A 19,182-nucleotide genomic window follows, 5' to 3' on the forward strand; every position below is an offset into this window, starting at 1 on the left:
CAAACGGGGACATTAAGTGCCTTCACCCATTAGCCTGGTTATTCTGTAAGTGTGCTTATTCAAATAGTTTTGATTTATGTTGTGGGCAAACAAGAACAGGTGGCTCAGTGTTTTCCAGAGTATTATGTTTTACGAGCATGGATGCAGGCCACAGGAGCTTATCAGACGTGAATGAAATACTGTATTAAACTATGATAGAGCAAGGGCCCCGATGTATCTTGTGCCTCTTGACAAACACTCCTCTGCACTTGTCTCCTCTGTAGTCCTCACCTTTCACAATGTGTTGTTCCCCCACCAGCTGTGCCCTTTATTCAAAGGGGTCAGCAGAAAGAGAGCGAGCGAGCGAGCGTGTGTGTGAGTTTGTGCTCGAGAAGGGGTGTGTTTGGAGGGTTAGGAGGGAAGGCAGAGGCAGTTGACATGGCACCTACGCTCATTGAAATAGGCTGCCATGTGTCTGAGTTCAGATCAGACGCAGAGAGTGATTGTCAGCTACTGTCAGCACTTCAATTTAATTGAATCAACTTTTCAACTCTAGAGTCTGTTTTAACTTTTTATTTGCTCCCAAAAAATTCATCCAGAGTCTGACTTTTTTTTCTTCTTCTTTTTCTAAGAAATGGGGCACAGACTAATCTGCTTACGGGGACATCTCCTGAAGAATTTCCCTGTCTTTTTGTAATGTTTTATAGTCAGTGTTTAAGTGGATAACACTGCAATTGGATTGGAGTTTAATGTATAAGTACGACAGCCGTGTCTTTAGTTGGAGGGCTGCTCTGGGCAGTGCGCTGGTTCACAGTTAGCGCTCATCCCTTGTGGGACTCTTTCACAGTGAAGGATGGATTCCTGGGATACAGACTCTGAGGACTCGTGCGGTTGGGGCGACACATCTGAAGATGCATCATCATCAGAGGAAGACAAACTTGATGTCAAATATAATAAAGAGTAATGCCATTCATGGAGTGACGTGTGTTGCCTGTTGAGAGTAAAGTTTCCATTGTGGGCCAGTGGCATTTATGGGGTGAATGGAGTTGAATAAGACATAAGTGATATGCAGGTGTTAGGTTTTGACTGTTTACATCATCACCGCTGTGATAAAGCATTTCAATCTGATAGTAATGTGATTCAATATCAGCCGCACAAGTGTGTGGATTAAATATGTCAATGTTGCTTCTGTGCCTGATTGTTTTGTATGATCTTTTTGTCCAGGGAGGACATCAGGACAGCCAACGTCATCGCAGCAGAGGCAGTCACCTGTCTAGTCATCGATAGAGAGTGAGTATCAGTAAGGTTTTCCCTCACAAAACATAATGACTGTTATACATTATTAATCCTTTGGCATTAAAGTGGTCTGCCATGAGCAGCCATGCAAGCCCATGAATCCTGCTTTGCTCGTAATGATCAGGCAAGGACAACAAATCAACATGAACCGTATGGATGAAAATGGCACACATTTAGTTGTCGGTATAATTTCAAATTAAAAAAACATAAAGCTCTTGTGGAAATGTCCAATTTATCCTGCATGATCCAATACGTGACATTTCGACAAATTCAATGAATGTGATGTGAGACATAAATGGTTCATTTCCAGGATCATGCTTCCCTTTCCCTTTCACCCCCGGTATCTTGTTTGATTGTCTGCTCACATTTGTGAGTCCTGAAAGGCAATCATGTCATCTCCATCTTCTATGTTCAGGACTCACCTAGTTCTCATGCAAATGTTCTCATGCAAACTACAATTGTTAGATTTACTGTGACGTCAAGAAGGCATGTGTCTTGAATCCTAAATCATTCTTCGGCAAAGAATTTCAATGTATGCCAAATTTGTGCACTCACAAGGGCAAATGTTCTACTGGTGTTTGTCAGGAGACTATCAAATAGCAAAACCCACATTTTTAACGTTGCATTGCAGTGGCATGGTTTGACATTTGAACACAATGTGTATCGTGTTGTATACTTAAAAATGTCAAACCACAGAAGTTTATCTCAGGTCACAAGGATTAAGTCCTATGGTGAGAATAGAGAGACAGATGGATTGGGCATAGGGAGGAGATGGTATCAGTTTACCCAGGGCCTCCCTCTCGCCTCAGGGAGCACGGCATCCTCAGAGCGAGCAGAGAGGATAGTGAGTGAGTGAGTCATCTAGCGCAGGTGATTATCACTTCCTCTCACTCTGCTTGTCATACGAGCAGCTAATGCTCTCGCTGACCCCCAAAAGTAGCTCATTGCGCGTGTGTTTGTGCCCCCCCCCCCTTCTGCCAAGACAGTTTTAGTGCAGATTCCAATTTATAGTATTTAAACCTTTTGTGTGCATGTATTTGCTCTTTTTATGTCCATGCATGTGTGACGCATCGAAACGAAATAGTGGAGCTTAAGAGGTAAAATGAGGATAATCGCAGGAGAAAATGGAGGAGATTGAGACAGTTGGAAAGAGATGGGGAATGAAAACAAACGGCAGGAAGTCACGAGCAATTGAAACTGTAAGCAGCCAAACACTAAAGAAAAGCTCAGCATGCAGCAGTCCCAGCTTACTGGCAATATGGTCTCAACAGGAGAAAACACCAGATGTAATACTTCTTCTGGCTGACAGTTTGATGAGCCTTGCATGGAAACTATCTCAGTTAGATGTTCTTCTAGGCAGCCATACTTCAGATAGAAATGAGCCCAAGCACAGTTATTATTTTCCCATGTACATGATCTCCCCAGGAGTGCAACTTTGGAGGGTTTTATTTCAGCAAATTAGCATATTGTGTAGCTTGTTTTATTTTGCAGTCAACCTCTAAAATTGTTTCATTATTGTAATATTGTTCCCTGAAAAGAACAGGTTAATTGTGCTATTTATTTCAGTAAAATAATATGAAGAACAGAAAATATTGTCATGGGAATGTATGTCTATTGGTCATTGGTGAATTATTTTCTCAGCAGAGTATCTTTTCGATTCTATAATTCATTCATTAAAACATTTCTTCACAGCCTCTACTTTTGTCTCTGAAACTCCCACTCATCCCACGTCTGCTATCACACTATTTCACACCGCTTCGAGGTTGCTCTGTCTTCCCATCCCTTCCTCAGTGATTTTTAGAGGCTTGTCTCTAAATGCAGTCTGATGAATATTTAATAGTAACTGGCAGTGTTTTTAATGACAGTCTGGCCATGTAATTCACTAGCTACTTATATGGATCATGTAGCCTGTATTGTGCAAACTGCATTGATTACATACTGTACATTCTCAAACAAAACATTTGAATGTACAAATGCTGCTGTAGCAAAACAATCTATCTATCTATATATATATAGATATATATATAGATAGATAGATATATAGATAGATAGATATATAGATAGATAGATTGTTTTGCTACAGCAGCATATATATATATATATATATATATATATATATATATATATATATATATATATATATATATATAATCTATCTAAATCATCCAAGTTTGCTGTTTTAACATTTGCTGTCTGTGTTTCAGTTCATTCAAGCACCTGATTGGAGGTTTGGAGGATGTGTCCAATAAAGGCCACGAGGATGCCGATGTCAAAGCCAGGTAAGATCATTTTAATTTAATGCACACATTAATTAAAGTATCCATTATGCAAGTATACCTTTTTGCTTTGGGCATGCTTTTGGTTTTGTTGGTCTTTTGATTCAATCAATTCATTTTTGCAAAGTAATTTCTCGATTCAATAAATCCTAAAACATTTTACCATAATGTGACTCACCAGCGGCAACATTTTATAAAGAAACATGCTCAAGGCCAACTGTTAATGTATTGTGTCTTATATAACATGGCAATACCCATGTGGTAGGCCAGAAACAGAGGCTATGACCTTCGCCTCTATTTCTGGAGGAATTGATATGTACTCTATTTATCATCGCTATGGAAACAAGAGAATAGCACTATAGAAGGCACCGTGGCAATGAGGTGGGCATCTTGGGGTACCGGCAGCTACATATTGGCATAATCTAATACCTCGCTAATTCGGTGCTATGTTTTGAGTCAAGGTGAGCAGAAACAAGAACCCGGTAATGACAGATTACAGAGAGCGAGAGAGAAGGAACAGTATATCGCCCCAGAAAGGAAAAGAGAGACGTAGACGTAAGGACTAAGGGAGGAGAGAACAACACGGGAGACAAAGCCGACCAGACTTCTGTCCGGTGCTTTTGGAGTTCTAGCCGACTGCCGAGAGTGTCCGTCCTCTTTTGCAAGTCAGTGGAATTTAGCAAGCAAAGAGCGTAACGTAACACCCGAGTGTGTTGGACAGAGACACTTAGGGAAGAGAAAAGACAATAGGGGGCGGGTATAATGGGAGTGGTCACATTGGTTTTTGCCTGGGGCATTCAGCTATGGCCAGGTCCCTTTTATGGCTCACTACCACTGATGATTGCCAACAAATATGTGTAATGGACAGAGACCTGCATTGTGCATTCATCTACCCCATCCCTCCCTTCGTCTGTAGGGGAGCTAATGTAAGACTGATTTTAATGCAAATGAGCAACACATCATGGTCATTTGTAACCTTAAAATCAACCCTATTAGCTACAAAGGTTTATCTAACAATGTTGTTAAAAAGCCACTCTCTCCCTCTGTTCCCTAGAATCTGTCATATTAAAGCCGTTTCCACCCTGATTAAGGTAGCTTTCCCTGCCGCGTGCTGTGTGTGTCAGCGTCATCTCTTGCTGGTGCTCCCCGCCCAACAGAGCACATTACTTTCTTGGTGAGGAAAGTCTTAGTCAGGATCTCACGGTGATGGAAACTATCTCTAATTGGTCACAGCGGATACGCACCTTGCGGCAGTACTCTAACTACACAGCAAACTACTACAGCTGCGCTCTGTGAGGTTGACAGGTCTTTTCTTCAAAGACTACCTCACTCTGTGCTATATGTGCACGTTGTTTTTGATCAAGTTGCTGCTTCTCTCTGCAGAAGGAGCTTCACAGTAGAGCCAATACATCAATCAGTCTCTGTTGAAAAGTGTTATATGTATGCATGCATGCATAAAGCATGAATTTGAGATTTAAGATGAGAGTTGGTAGGTGAGAGAAAAAATATTATGTTCCCATATATTTTGAAAACACTTTGGGCTGTAGGTTATAGCTCCTCCTACCTTAAACTACAACATCCCTGGTTTGCCTCTCTTTCCCTCATCTGTCTTAAAAAGACATACAATGCCATCAAAATAGTTTTTTTTACTTCTGTTTCCTGACCAGTTAATTTAAACTCTCCTCTGATGGGTCCACAGCTGCTTTTGTTGTCATTATTTTGTGATGAATCTTGTTTTCCTTTCAAACTATCAATGAAATGTAAAAAAAGACATTTCTTCCGATTTCCAGTATTTAGTATAAATACTTTACTTTCCACAAACTGCTAATCGTAGCCCATCCAGCATTATGAAGACAGATGAGAAAATATGAACCCAGTATGACTCAGCACGCCCAGTGTCTGTTGAGCAGGTGTAGCCGTTCAATAAGCGAGAATTACTGGTAAATAATAGTGACATTTGATGAGAGTCAGCTTTTAGGTCAGATATGCTGTCGTCTTCTCTTACTTGAGTCATGCTAGACCGAAGTAAATTAGGACAATTGCACACACACACACACACACTAAAAATACACTCACACACACTTAGACACATGGGGATTGCGTAATTTTTTCATGATCTCATCTGTTAACTGATACAGATTATCACCCACTGGGGTGCTATTTGACCTGCATAGGAACACTTTGTATTGCAGTGCTAGTACCAGATGTACAGTAATAAGTTCCAACTTCTTGTAAGGCACCAGGGTTCAATTCTAGTTTCTTTATTTGAAAAGGGACAATGTGTATTAATCTACATTCATACAAATGTAAAGGCTAGTTTCTTATAATATACAGTATGTACAATAGTAAAAACGTACTATATTGTATTACATTATTGTACAATGCAGCTGATATCTGTGTCGGTGCTTCTTCAGCCATTGACATAAATGAGTGATGATCTGCTTCAAGTGTTTGTGTCCTCGGCAGAGACATTGAGCTAAGGGAAATGTTTTTTTCCTGTCATAAAACGATTCATTACAATTCTTTGCAGTGCTCTGATAAGTTCACCAGCTGGTTTTAAGGTTGTCTCATTTTATTCGCTTAAAGAAGAGTTAAACTTTAGCACAGCCCAGAATAAATGGGTGGATTATTCCATTGTCTGCTTAATACAATAGCTTCATTCTGCAGTTCAGCTTGGAAAAGCTTGGAGTTATTGTACATCAACAAGTACGTTCTCCTTACCTTGATACACCGAATGGAGCAATGCTGCCATCTGTTGGCCAAATCATACTATTACTTTAAAACATTTCTAATGTCCTGCATGATGTAAAATCAGAATCAGAATCAGAAACCGTTTATTGCCAGGAATGTTTACACAAACGAGGAATTTTTTTTGGCGGAAGGTGCAACATTAAACATGACAAACAACAATCAACGCGACAGCAACAGTGCAATGTGTGTATTAACTTAAGTATAAGATAAAGTGCTCGGACAACAAATAACGTTAAAGCGTTTAGGTGTGTGTTTCAAGTGACATGTGTGTTTAAGTTAAAGTGTATCTTACATGTGACGTGTGTTTAAGTTAAAGTGTATCTTAAAGTGACATGTGTGTGGAGGAGGAGGAGGAGGAGGAGGAGGAGAGAGGAAGGAGGAGGAGGAGCCTGAGGAGGGAAGAAGAAGGAGGAGGAGGAGGAGGGAGGAACCTGAGGAGGGAAGAGGAAGGAGGAGGAGGAGGAAGGAGGAGGAAGAAGGATCCCCTCATTCCTGACCCTGTTATATCAAGACAGAATTTTACGAGACCTGCCTCATTATGGGCACTAGTAAGCACATTTGTGCGCACATGTCGGGCATCACGACCTCATTAATAATCCTATCCCACACGCAGAAGTGCATGTTCTCTCGGTTGCATCTCTCCATCCTTTTGTTAGGCAGAGAGCATTTGGGGATTTGGAGTGTTTTCTGGGCCTGCTTCCAGGTGATGTGAGGGGAGAAAAAGATGAAAGGATCACCTGCCAATCTTCCACGCTAGTAGTAGTACCCATTGAAACACAAATAAACAGTGACTGTCCTAGAAACCCACTGTGCTTGAGAAACATCGTGGCTCAGTAACCTGCCAACACATGCTCTCACGGTGCCCGCTGGTATGCAGCTAAGGGAAACGGTTGTGTTGTTCTGGCTTGTAGTGTAACTGATGTGTCTGGTGGAGTCAAATCCTCTTTCCACATCTCAAATGGCCACATAAGCTGAGAGTAAAGCCATTTTATTGATCACATTTGAACCATGTCATGAGTCATTGTTTAACTTTTCTGTAAATAAACTTAGTCCTTGCTGCAACAGGATGGAAGACTGCTTACTGACCTAAACAAGTATTCCTTGTAGGGGCATTCTTGTATATGTCCAGTGGAATACAGCTGTGCTGTTTCTGGTGGAGAAAAGGCCCAACGTTGAGGGCGATAGTCTGTTCTGACTGACCCAGAAAAAGGCTGTCCAGGCTCAGAACTGTCTTCAGCCCACGGATCCAGAGGCTGAGCTGATGAAACTCTGTCCATTCCAAACAAAGAGGAATGACAGGCGGCATCCGGGGGTTGGACACGGGGAAGCAATCATCTTGTGCAGGTCTACAATGCCATGTTGGGCTGTTTGGCGGCAGAGCCGACGCACGTCTTCAGAGCCGGATGAGTAGTGAGCTTTTGTGCCGGACGTTCCGGCTTTGGTTGTATCTATCATGACTGGGGACATACAGTGTGTGTTCAAAGAGAGGTCAAAGTGGTTTACCAGAGGACTAAACTCAAACACATCCTGTTCCCATTGATACAATCCACATCCTCAATAACATCCTTGTTAGATTACTATGAGGTAAATCCGCTAAGATTTGCAAACAAATGAGCACACAGATATTTTGTCTCAGGTTGTTGAAAGTGGATTATCTCTTCTGTCATCCTCCAGCTCATCTCTAATCCTTTTCCTATTCTGTATTTTCCCCCCCGTCTTGTCCCGGCACCACAGATATGAAGCAGAGAATGCGTTTTTCTTCAACCTCAACCTAGCTGACTTCAACATCATCGACACTCTGGGAGTTGGTGGATTTGGCCGCGTTGAGCTGGTGGGGGCCGCTGCGCATCGACAGTAACATCTTCACAATCGCCTCTACAGGCCGTGCGGGTTAATTGTCTTTTCTACTTGAATTTCTTTCTTTCCTCACCGCAGGTTCAGCTCAAGAGCGATGAGAACAAAACCTACGCCATGAAGATCCTGAAGAAGCGGCACATTGTCGACACAAGACAGCAGGAGCACATTCGTTCAGAGAAACTCATCATGCAGGAGGCCCACTCTGACTTCATTGTGAGGTACACCCTCTGAGCGGCTTCATCCATTCACTCTTCTTTACCATTTATGTCACAAGGATCAGTGCTTTATCAGTCTTCTCTGTGTAAGATGCTTCAATCTTTTGTGACCCTGATAGAAAATAAGACGTCACATAAGAGTTATTGTTATTACGATATAAGATATATAAAGGCCTGGTAGTATCAATAAATTGGTTCTATTTCTGGACATATAAAGATAGGTATTTTGTTATAAAACTGCTATACAACGCATGCATTCAGATTTGTGCACATATTTGTAATCATTTTGTAAGAGATTAACTTTGGAATATTAATTAAATGCGCTTCTCCGACTAATTATTCAGCAAATCTTCTTTTTTTCATTTAAAAGCTTTTTTAAGGTAACATTCGCTCCCGTGTTTTTAGACTCTATAGAACATTCAAGGACAGCAAGTACCTCTACATGTTGATGGAGGCCTGTTTAGGAGGAGAGTTGTGGACCATTCTTCGAGACCGGTAAGCTCTTTTTCACCAGGTCAGATATGAGTGAATTGTTTTAGCCGTGTCATATTTCTGTCAATGCAAGTGATGCTAACAATAAGTTAGTTAATATAGTTTCAGTGACAGTAATAGTCCTAAAACCTCAAGTATCTGTTGTCCTGCTGTGTTTCCAGGGGTTCATTTGAGGACTCAACCACCAGGTTTTACACGGCTTGTGTGGTGGAGGCCTTTGCCTACCTGCATTCCAAAGGAATCATCTACAGAGACCTCAAACCAGAGAACCTTATTTTGGACCACAGGGGATATGCCAAACTGGTAAGAGGCCGCAAATGGACTTTTGTGAGATAAATCTCATCTTCTTATGATGTTATCATGAAAGATCAAATGTGTTCAGTTGCCTCATGTTGGCAGTACATAAAAGCATAATTCCAGTATAAAGAAAAGTATAATTGAGGTTTAGTCGTTCTGTGTCTTTTGGGGTGCCGCCACAACCAGTTTGTTGCTTTTGGCTGAGCAGCAATCAGCTGCTCAACTCTTTCTATCCATCATGTCAAAGCATCAAGTGAATACTGTCATACTGAAATAATTACACCATTTCAAACGTTGCCATTATTATACATAAGAATGGACACGATCTGATACAAATCAGGATGAAATTGTTATGACTTTATCTGACTGACGAAACAAAATGTTTCTTCTTCTTAGGTCGACTTTGGCTTCGCCAAGAAGATCGGATTTGGAAAGAAAACGTGGACCTTCTGTGGAACGCCGGAGTATGTAGCGCCAGAGATCATTCTGAACAAGGGCCATGACATCTCAGCCGACTACTGGTCTCTAGGGATCCTCATGTTTGAGCTCTTAACTGGCAGGTACACACAAGCCTGGGCATAATATCTTAAAGAAACAGTGTGTAGGATTTAGGGGGATTTGTTGGCAGAAATACAATTGTATTCATACCTTGTGTATTTCATTAGTGTAAACACCTGAAACTAAGAAATTATGTGTTTTTGTTAGCTTAGAACGAGCTGTTTACATCTACACAAGTAGCAGTTCCTCTTCACTCCGTCGTGTTGCGCCCCCATGTTTCTACAGTAGCCCAGAGCGGACAAACCAAACACGGGCTCTCGAGAGGGGAGTTGGATTTTTAACCTTACCTGAAAGCTATCGTAGTTCTCCGGCGCGTTTGGAAAGGGATGGGGGAATGGAGGGGTATTCAGTTGGGTACAATCTGCAACCTCACCACTAGATGCCACCAAATCCAACACACTGCTACTTTATGTGTTTCCTGTGATGGCATATATGGTATCAATATCATACACAACAACATAACAATCTACAACAAATGAAATGCTATTAAGAAGACAACAATCCGTGCCTCTGTTATGTAGCCCTCCCTTCTCTGGCCCCGATCCTATGAAAACCTACAACATCATCTTGAGAGGCATCGACATGATCGAATTTCCAAAGAAAATTACCAAAAATGCTGCCAACTTAATAAAAAAGCTATGCAGGTGAGTGTTGACGTTTCCAGCTGCAGTTAAAGCTCGGAGTTATTCCCTTATGTGGTGTGTATGCTGAGTCATCATGTGTTTCTTTTTCTTCTTTCTTTTCTTCTTTTGCAGGGATAATCCTTCTGAACGACTGGGAAACTTGAAAAATGGTGTCAAAGACATTCAAAAGCACAAGTAAGCATGTCTTTAAATTATTATAATCATCTTATGTATTCATTTATCCCTGTATAACTGTGTAGTAAAACATTAAATTAAGAAGAAATGTTGTTTGTCCTTCAGATGGTTTGAGGGCTTTAACTGGGAGGGCTTGAAGAAGGGGACATTGACACCTCCTATCATCCCTAATGTAAGTGCACACTGCTGATACTCTTTTCTTTCCAGTTGCTCTTTTGTAATCAATTTAATATTAATAATAAATGTTTTGTCTGCTTGCTTAGTCGTCCTGTGAACGATTCTTCTGTCTTCCCACCAGGTCACATCAGCGGTCGACACAAGTAACTTTGACAGCTTCCCAGAGGACAACGAGGACCCGCCTCCCGATGACAACTCCGGCTGGGACGTAGATTTTTGAAGTCCTCCTCTCGACTTAAAACCAAAAGAAACTCTTCTTTTGTTGGCTTCGAGGCCGTCTTGAGGACATGGCTATGTTGTAAAAAAAAAAAAAAGAAAAAAAGAAACTGCTTTAAAAAGAAAGAGAGGATATGGAAAAGAAGATAAACGGATGGATGGCAAACCCTCTGGGTCACCGATATGCCTTTATTTCACTGTGGCTCTGGAACAAGCATTTATAATGGGACTGCTGTAGCACTTCTTCAGTGTCGTCTTACACTTGGCTCTAAAAGCAGAGAAAGTGCAGGGATAGACACATATACACACAACCCGACACAGGCTGACAATGGAGCCAGGTTTCCCCTTTGAAACAGGGAAAGATGTTGAGCGGGTGAATGAATGTTGGATAGTTTGTCTAAGTTTTGGTTCGCAGATAAATAAGAGTGAAAAGTTTTAAGTGGACTGCTCAAAAAGAGAGGAGGCCGACGATTGATTTGTGTGTGTGTGTGTGTGCGTGTGTGTGTGTGTGTGTGTGTGTGTGTGTGTGTGTGTGTGTGTGCGCGTGTGTGTGTGTGAGAGAGACAGAGTGCGTGTGTGTGTGATAGTTTCTCCACAATATTTGGTGAAATGTGTGGAGGGTTTAAGATGTCACTGCAGTTGCTCGCTGGTTTGTGACGTGCAGCTGCTTGCTGCAATCTCCGATACTTTCCAGAGATCAACACACTACAGTTTAGAAGTAAAACTGATATCAAGTGCTCAAGACTAACCTGAATGTCTCTGATTTTCTTTTTATTTCACACCCTTCTGGCATACAGCATGCATTGTATTTTAATTTACATGACCACAGCAAAATCAAATACTTTCTTGAGATCAACCTTGAAAAGCACAAACACTGTGCATTCAGTGGAAAGAGACTTGACTCTGAAAAGTGCCCTGCTTAATATTTAATGAATCACCAACACACATACAATATCAGCTCGTATTTCCATAAAGCAATGTGTCATTATGCACTTAAGACCATTAACTGAAAAGAAATTAGCAGTTACAGCTAATTTTAAGCTTCATTGGAAGAAGTTACACTCTTTCTTTGTTATTTGATATGCTTTTATTCACTCATATGAATGCTTCTCTACATACATACTTCTTAATTTTGTTTTGAAATCACCCAAATGCCTCGTCCTCAGTTCGCCCCTGTATATTTCTGACATAACTGTGAACATGGTTTCAATGTCTTTGGTGCTGTTATTGATAAATTATAATAAGCGATGGTGAAATGACAGTACTGGCTTTTGTTTTGTAAAGTGTTTTTTTGTGCTTGTTTCCTTTGTGACGTACTTGACTTCCTTCTTTAGAAAATTAGAGTCAATTTGTAAACTTGAGTGAAGATTTGTTTTGAAATCACTTGGCACCGTGATACATTGCGCAAAGTGGTATTATCAAGGTTTTTTAATTCCATTCATATAAATTAAAAGACCAGATTCACATTAGAACTATCTTGACTTAACTTAATTTTAAGGATATTTGAGAAAAAGGTCTCCTAAAAACAAAGAAAAAAGAATGATAGGCAGATTATATTGTGTTAAACTCACAACTTTAAACACTAGCTTCATGATCTCTCACCCAGCTCAGCACCTCTCATGCCCAAAAATCAGAGCATAAAGAATAATAAAGAAATGTAAGTGCCTTAAATCAATGGCATACAAAATTAACATCACAAGTCTGCTGCATGAACACATATACACCTCAAAAACATATGTGTCCTCTTAGATGGCTGCTTCTCATCCTTTGTTATATATAATAAATACATGAATCACCACGGAAAGATAATTTCATTTGATGGCTGACAAAAGTGCATTTTGAAATACAATTTCTGCTTTTGATTTCTCTCACAGGAATATTGTTATACTAATTTATGGGGGGGGGGGGGGTGGGGGGGGGGGGGGGGGGGGGGAATAGATACCTGATCCGGCTGCATTGACATGCTCGTCTCTACGGTGTGAAATGGTCTCATGAAGTCCAACACGACTGGCCTGATGTCAAATGAACTGTAAATCAGGGCGTGGAGGGACCGTCCATCCATCACTTGTTTCAGCCATGACATCGGAGCATGTCGAGATCACAAGAATGATTCGCAGTTTGGAACATTTCACAGGTTGGAAAGCCACATTCCTCTTTACCACGGTTGGCAATCATTGGACGACACGATTGCATTAATCAAAATGTATCATCATCTAAATTCTCATTTCATAACGACTCAACTCGTATTTCATCACAGGACGCTAAACAGACCGACACACTGACATGATATATATATCATTGAATGATGCTAATGGGGAGCTAAGAAATCGTTACCATGAGTATTTTTGCTGTATTACGGGCAGGTTGTGTTTATCTCGAAGCCTTATGTATGCCATCACTTTACACCGCCTTCTGCGACCTGATAATTGCCTTGTGTTATGTTGTTTATTCTGCTGTAAAGTCATTTTTCAAAAATAATTATAGAGTAAAAACAATACTTTTGAGTGCTGCTTGTCTCTTACTTATTTTCGACAACTCGGGTGAGTGACAGTGGAGATGGTACCGTTTGCTCGTTGCCACAAGAGGGCGCTGCAGGTAAGACACATCTCCCTCAAATCAACTCGGCCTGATGTGAACTGCTTAAGGTTGCCTGGGATCTAATAATCGGTCCTCGAGTTAATGTCATCCATTTACTGGTAAGTGCAGATGATTCAGCTTCTCTGGTCTCAGTGTTATTCGCACAACAAACCTGTTTGGGGGACAGGGAAATGGCTTCAGTCATAACAACAGGGTGACACCTCCCCGAGATCAAAGGGGATCAAAGTGCATCAAAGAAGCTCACCTTACCAGCACTGACATTTAGTAAAGTGGAGATAAAAGCTCTACTTCAAAAGATATACAGCAATTCAAACGCGCACCGTGCTTGTCAGGTGTCTCTGGCGCATCTCTCTCACGCACACGCACACAGATTCTCACACTCAAACGAAAGCTACGTGACCAGCAGATGACGTCCAAGTGCCAAGACGTCTTCATAGAAACAGTAAAGGGCTCGCTTCCATTCCAGCACCTGTGTTCCTCCGCATGTAACAACAACAACAACATTAACAAAAACCGAGCCCATAGGATGCAGTTTCACTTCCCAGGAGCAAATGAAGAGATTTGACATCACTGCATAATTTAGCTACATTTGGAATTAATTCAAGAAAACATATTTAGTCGACTGTTTACCGGTAAAGAGGGGTGGTTGGTGGACTGAAGTCAAACACACACTGTGTGAAGACTTATTTTGGAATATGTTGTGTCCCCTTGGAGTGGACTTTTCCTACAGCGGAGGAACCCAAAGGGTCAGAAAGCGGGACAGATCAGAGATGCCTTTAATCTCAAAGTGTCAGTCAACCCTGAAAGGCCTCTCCACGGAAGTCCATTAATTCGGTAAACTTTTCACACCCCTTAATGGTCTGCATATCCCACACATTGATGTCCGCCACTGGTGTAATCAAGCACACTTTGGAGGATAATTGCCCCCTTTGCAATCAGAAGGATCAAATGAAGTAGACCCAGTTAATCGACGCGAGTAACTTCAATCACTGTCTTCACACAGCCAAAGGGTAGTAGGCTACTTGAATGTCAAAGAAACTAAAGGAACCAAACAGCTTTCATAAAGAAGCGTAACAGAGCGCACGAAGAAAGAAACCGTCCCTCGTTTGGAGTTTCTGTCAACAGACATAAAGAGAAATCACGTATCAGATCTATTGTGAAACAATATTTTTGCAGCGTGTGCGTTTATTTTTTTAGTCCGAAAAAAAGAAACTATAATTAATAAATGGTGAACAGTCGGCTTCGATGTTTTTTGGAGGGAAAAAAAAACTAATGAAAAGTTTTCGCTTGAATAAGTGATCTCAAAACAAAGTGTGGATGTTATATTTGGAAATAAAAGCAACCATAATATATTAAAGGAGTCATGTCAATGTGGTGAGACTATCATATTCATTTTTCCAACACTGTTCTTAGGTCAGCGTTGAAAGAACTGGTGGACCTGACACAACATGAACCTTGTTTTAAATGTTTTTTCTTCTTTTTCTTGTCTGCACTCCCCCCCCCCCCCCCCCCCCCCCCCTTCTTTTCTCGCAGTACGCGTAACTTAGCGGTGGTCATTCAGACTGTGTTGGTCATTATCATTACACAAACATTGTGCGGGGAGAATGGATGGCCCACCGTACACTGGCTCTCTTTGAAAATCCACCCCTCCGCCTTTGTTGTGCACAGCGAGGGGCGTGAAGACAAACAGGTCCACATATATAAAGAGATGATCTCAGGGCTGTGAGTCAGGAGGCTCCGAAAGCATAGTGCCGACAACTCTCTGGAAACCTCGTGATTCAGGATTCAAGGGCCCTTTGGACTTTGACACACAGACTTTTTACAACTTTTACAGCAAAGCAGACGAGATCTTTTCCCGTGTTTTTTGGCAACGCAGAAGCATTTTAACAGGAGAACCATGCAGTTACCGACAGCGCGTCGCTTCTTGGCTGTGTGTCTCACGCTGTTTGGATACCTTGGGGACGTTTACGCGGGGACGGTCCTGGTGAACTCCAATGCCATCAAAAACCTGCCCGGTGCTTCGGGTGGCAAAGCCACCGAAACCGTCAGTCCGAGTCCGCGCACCTCACCATCCGGTAGCGTGGGACACAAATCACCCATGGACACCTTGCAGGTAATTCACTTCCTCGTGCGTAAAAGTCGGTTCTGTGCGCCATGACAAAAAAAAGTTACGCTCTTACATGTATTACCTCAATAACTTCAATAACACGCTGCTTTTTTTTCTATTTAAACTTTAGCAGTCAGGTGTTTGCACGGATGATGAAGACTGTGAAGGTGATGAATTCTGCAACGACGCCCGCGGCGTCTGTCTCCCCTGCCGTAAGAGCAGGAAGCGTTGCGCACGGGACTCCATGTGTTGCGCCGGAAACCGCTGCAGCAACGGTGAGCAGAGGCATCCCATCTGACATAATTACTGACATTTATGATCTACCAAGTTGTTGATGGTAATTCTGATAGCGGGGGGATAGTTTCCTTGCACTCTTGTTTACACTCTCTGTATGTTGACTGACTGTGGTAAATACAGAGCCTAACTGCATTTCTTTCCTTTTATCATTTTAGGTGTTTGCCAGGCAAATGACATCGATGGCACGGAGGCATCCATCATCACTGGCTGGCACAAACACAACAACACTATGGAGCATCACGCCAAGAAGCCTCATACTGCCCACAGTAATCAGCCTCATTCTGCAAAAGGTGAGCATCCGGTTAAGAATCAATCAATCTTTATTACATTCCCAAAAGAAAGAACAGACGCAGTTTTCAGTTAAGTCTGTTTTGTGTAACATACTTTAATTTCTCTTTCATCTGCAGGCCAGGAGGGGGATACTTGCCTGAGATCTGCTGACTGCTCTGAGGGTCTGTGCTGTGCTAGACATTTCTGGTCTCGCATCTGTAAGCCTGTGCTGACGGAGGGCCAGGTGTGCACGCGCCACCGCAGGAAAGGCACCCACGGCTTGGAGCTGTTCCAGCGCTGTGACTGTGGCGACGGTCTGGCCTGCCGACCAGAGAAAGGAGAGCGAGACCACAGTGTCAGCAGGACAGCAGCCCGGAACCTACACACTTGTCAAAGACGCTGACACCAACGCGTGCACACAGAGACAGAAATACACACTCCAACACACACATCCAGCAAATCCACAAATCAGTCACAGACACTGACACACACTGTTCAGCCTTCCACACACCAGAGATGCTGACACACACACACATAGACACCCAACACCTAAGACATTCCTTCCTGCCATAGTTGCTGACACAAACAGCACCCGGAAGGGTATATGATTCCTGGAAAGGTGATCCACCCAGAGGGATGCAACAGTGCAAGACGGACTGATCCAATTCCCCATCAACAAATGAGGAGTCGGAAGTTAGGAAGTGACATTTCAGAAGTCTTGGGAAGATCGATACAAGTCGTCGGTAATGGCAGAGCTGTTTTGTTTCTCTTTTTATGGAACTTCAAGCCTCAGTTATTGCAGTAAATTACTGTATTGTAAATATTATCCTGAAAATGGCACTTAATTGAGCTATTGCATTTTGTCAACACCAGTATTATAAAGACATGGTGCTGCATGCTTTGTAAATGTGTTATATATATATTGTTTTTATAAGAAAATGTTATTAATAGAAAATGTGAATATATTTGTTTTATTAAACATAATGTGATAACCGTACTCCTGCTTTGTGCCCATCATTTATTGGCAATGGTGTTCTGTCCTACTGTGTTCTTTTGGGAAATTATTTCATTTAGGTTCAAAATGTCTTGAATATAAATTATTTTGCAGCGGTTAGTCAAAGTATTCAGTTGATACAAGTGGGAAATGTTTCTTTCAAAATAACAACCACCCCCTTGAGGAGTTATTTGAACAATCTCTTGGTGGTGTTTAACTCGTAGCCCAGAATTCTCACATCAGTGGTTGAGGCTGAGTGGATGGTCTAAATGTTTGGCCTAGATATGCTTCTCAAACTCATTACATACAGTTGCTGGAATATGTGCAGACACACACGCTTAGCAAAAACAACATGCTCACAACAAACTTTGATGAGTCATTACTGGAGCCTCGACTAGCCACATCCTGCCATAGAAACAGATGATGGTCCATCAGGGCTGTCATCAGAGGAAGATTAAAAAAAACAGGACAGGATGCTGCCATATCCAATGATAACTGCAAAGGGGTAATAACAAAGTGTGTGTGTGTGTGTGTGTCCTGGCCAGTGTTTGCCACCTAACCCTTTGGTGTTGTTGGCTAGTTTCTAATTATACTAGTACTTCCCTGCCTTCATGTGCATCAGAGCAGATAGATATAGCTATCCAAACTAAAGCCTCTAATTACTTCATCTTACTCAATCTACACAAGGATTCATGAAATGAGGTGTACCGCAGTTTTTGTGATGCAAAAAAAAAAAAAAAAGGGTCTTGTTTCTTATTCGGTCCATTTGCTCAGCACACCCCATTTCCTGGCTGTTGTGCAATTGTTGTGCTCTAGTGTGTAGGCTATGAATCCACCCAAATACACCTTGGGGTCTGTAATTAAACCTGTTTAGATTAGAAGATGGGGAGGAAATTACTATACTTTCTTCTTGATCCTCATGTCAGATCAAAAGGAGTATGATATCTGACCGAGCCAGATAACCTCTTCATCTGTTTACTTCCACAGACATTAGTTTGAAGTTTGGCAAAGGAAGAGATGGGCAGGTTGACTGACTGTCATGCTCACCTATGGAGCTCTGAGGATCAGTGTTGAAAAGTAAACTTGAGTCATTCACTCAAGTGCTTTAAATTAATTTTCTGAGGTTGTACGTAACTTGTGTTTTAAGCTACTTTATACTTCTAACTACATTGCTGAGGGGACACTGTGTACTTTTTTCACCAAACCATTTGTCTGGCGGCTGCTACCACCAGTGACTTAGAAGATGAAGATTTTTAGAAAAGTTATAATGAGCCTATAAAATACATTGTATAACAGCACGTTAAACTACCCAACAGTAATAAAAGTAATAGTTGACATTTTCTGTTGCGATATAGGTGTAATAATAAAACACCATTATAATATATGAAAATATAACACTGCTAAGAGCCATTCTACCCGCGTAATGAGTATGCTACTCATTTTACTGAATATACTTAAAACTACATACAGGAATTTTACTTATAATAGAGTACTTTTTACATTGTGTTATTGAAACTCTTACTGAAGTAGAGGATCTTAATACTTGCTCCACCGCTGTTGAAGAGCAACGTATTGACAAAGAGGCAGGCAGACATACAGAGACACACTCCGTTTAAACTATTTAGTGTCCATTCTTCAGAGTAATTAAGAGTAATGGGAGCATTGTCAGCAGTACAATATACCATGCAGGCTCGGCCAAGTCATGTTTGTGGGGGTCCTGGAATCTGTATGCGTGTGTGAGTGTGCGCGTGCGTGTGTGTGCATGTGTGTGTGCGTGCGTGCCTGCCTGCCTGCCTGCGTGTGTGTGTGTGAGCCTGTTATCATTACACCAACCACAGGCCACAGGCATGTGCCCTAACTCCAGCAAGGCCAGGGTGAGTGTGTCACACACACACACACACACACACACACGGTACATTTAGTGGACTCCAGAGAAACAACAGCAGCAACAACTGCATCCACGATAGCAGACGCACACAACCGT

At 41.8% G+C, this 19,182-nt stretch overlaps 2 protein-coding genes across 2 annotated transcripts in view; both read left to right on the forward strand.

Annotated features, from left to right (window-relative positions):
- LOC117743960 (cGMP-dependent protein kinase 1-like) overlaps positions 1-11,419 on the forward strand; it is a 78,311-nt gene extending 66,892 nt beyond the window's left edge. Inside the window, exons 8-18 of the mRNA XM_034551961.1 lie at positions 1,204-1,269; positions 3,480-3,554; positions 8,037-8,133; positions 8,238-8,377; positions 8,780-8,869; positions 9,028-9,169; positions 9,560-9,723; positions 10,243-10,365; positions 10,477-10,539; positions 10,645-10,711; positions 10,838-11,419. Of these exons, the coding sequence (XP_034407852.1) occupies positions 1,204-1,269; positions 3,480-3,554; positions 8,037-8,133; positions 8,238-8,377; positions 8,780-8,869; positions 9,028-9,169; positions 9,560-9,723; positions 10,243-10,365; positions 10,477-10,539; positions 10,645-10,711; positions 10,838-10,936 (1,126 nt within the window). The 3' untranslated portion in view covers positions 10,937-11,419. The remainder of the gene's footprint in view (positions 1-1,203; positions 1,270-3,479; positions 3,555-8,036; positions 8,134-8,237; positions 8,378-8,779; positions 8,870-9,027; positions 9,170-9,559; positions 9,724-10,242; positions 10,366-10,476; positions 10,540-10,644; positions 10,712-10,837) is intronic.
- Positions 11,420-15,219: 3,800 nt separating this feature from the next.
- LOC117744072 (dickkopf-related protein 1-like) lies at positions 15,220-17,175 on the forward strand. The gene is made up of 4 exons (XM_034552174.1): positions 15,220-15,643; positions 15,768-15,912; positions 16,090-16,224; positions 16,342-17,175. Exons 1-4 carry the CDS (start codon positions 15,428-15,430, stop codon positions 16,605-16,607), a joined length of 762 nt encoding a protein of 253 aa, XP_034408065.1. The 5' UTR covers positions 15,220-15,427; the 3' UTR covers positions 16,608-17,175.
- Positions 17,176-19,182: the final 2,007 nt, after the last annotated feature.

This window comes from Cyclopterus lumpus, chromosome 15 (assembly GCF_009769545.1).
Source record: "Cyclopterus lumpus isolate fCycLum1 chromosome 15, fCycLum1.pri, whole genome shotgun sequence".
Taxonomy (NCBI): Eukaryota; Metazoa; Chordata; class Actinopteri; order Perciformes; family Cyclopteridae; genus Cyclopterus; species Cyclopterus lumpus.

Excerpts from the sequence above, each read along its gene's own strand:
- LOC117744072 (XM_034552174.1), top strand. The coding sequence starts at position 15,428 with ATGCAGTTACCGACAGCGCGTCGCTTCTTGGCTGTGTGTCTCACGCTG. Across the intron at positions 15,913-16,089 it reads CGGAAACCGCTGCAGCAACG|GTGTTTGCCAGGCAAATGAC; the intron begins GTGAGCAGAGGC and ends TTATCATTTTAG. Across the intron at positions 16,225-16,341 it reads TCAGCCTCATTCTGCAAAAG|GCCAGGAGGGGGATACTTGC; the intron begins GTGAGCATCCGG and ends TTTCATCTGCAG.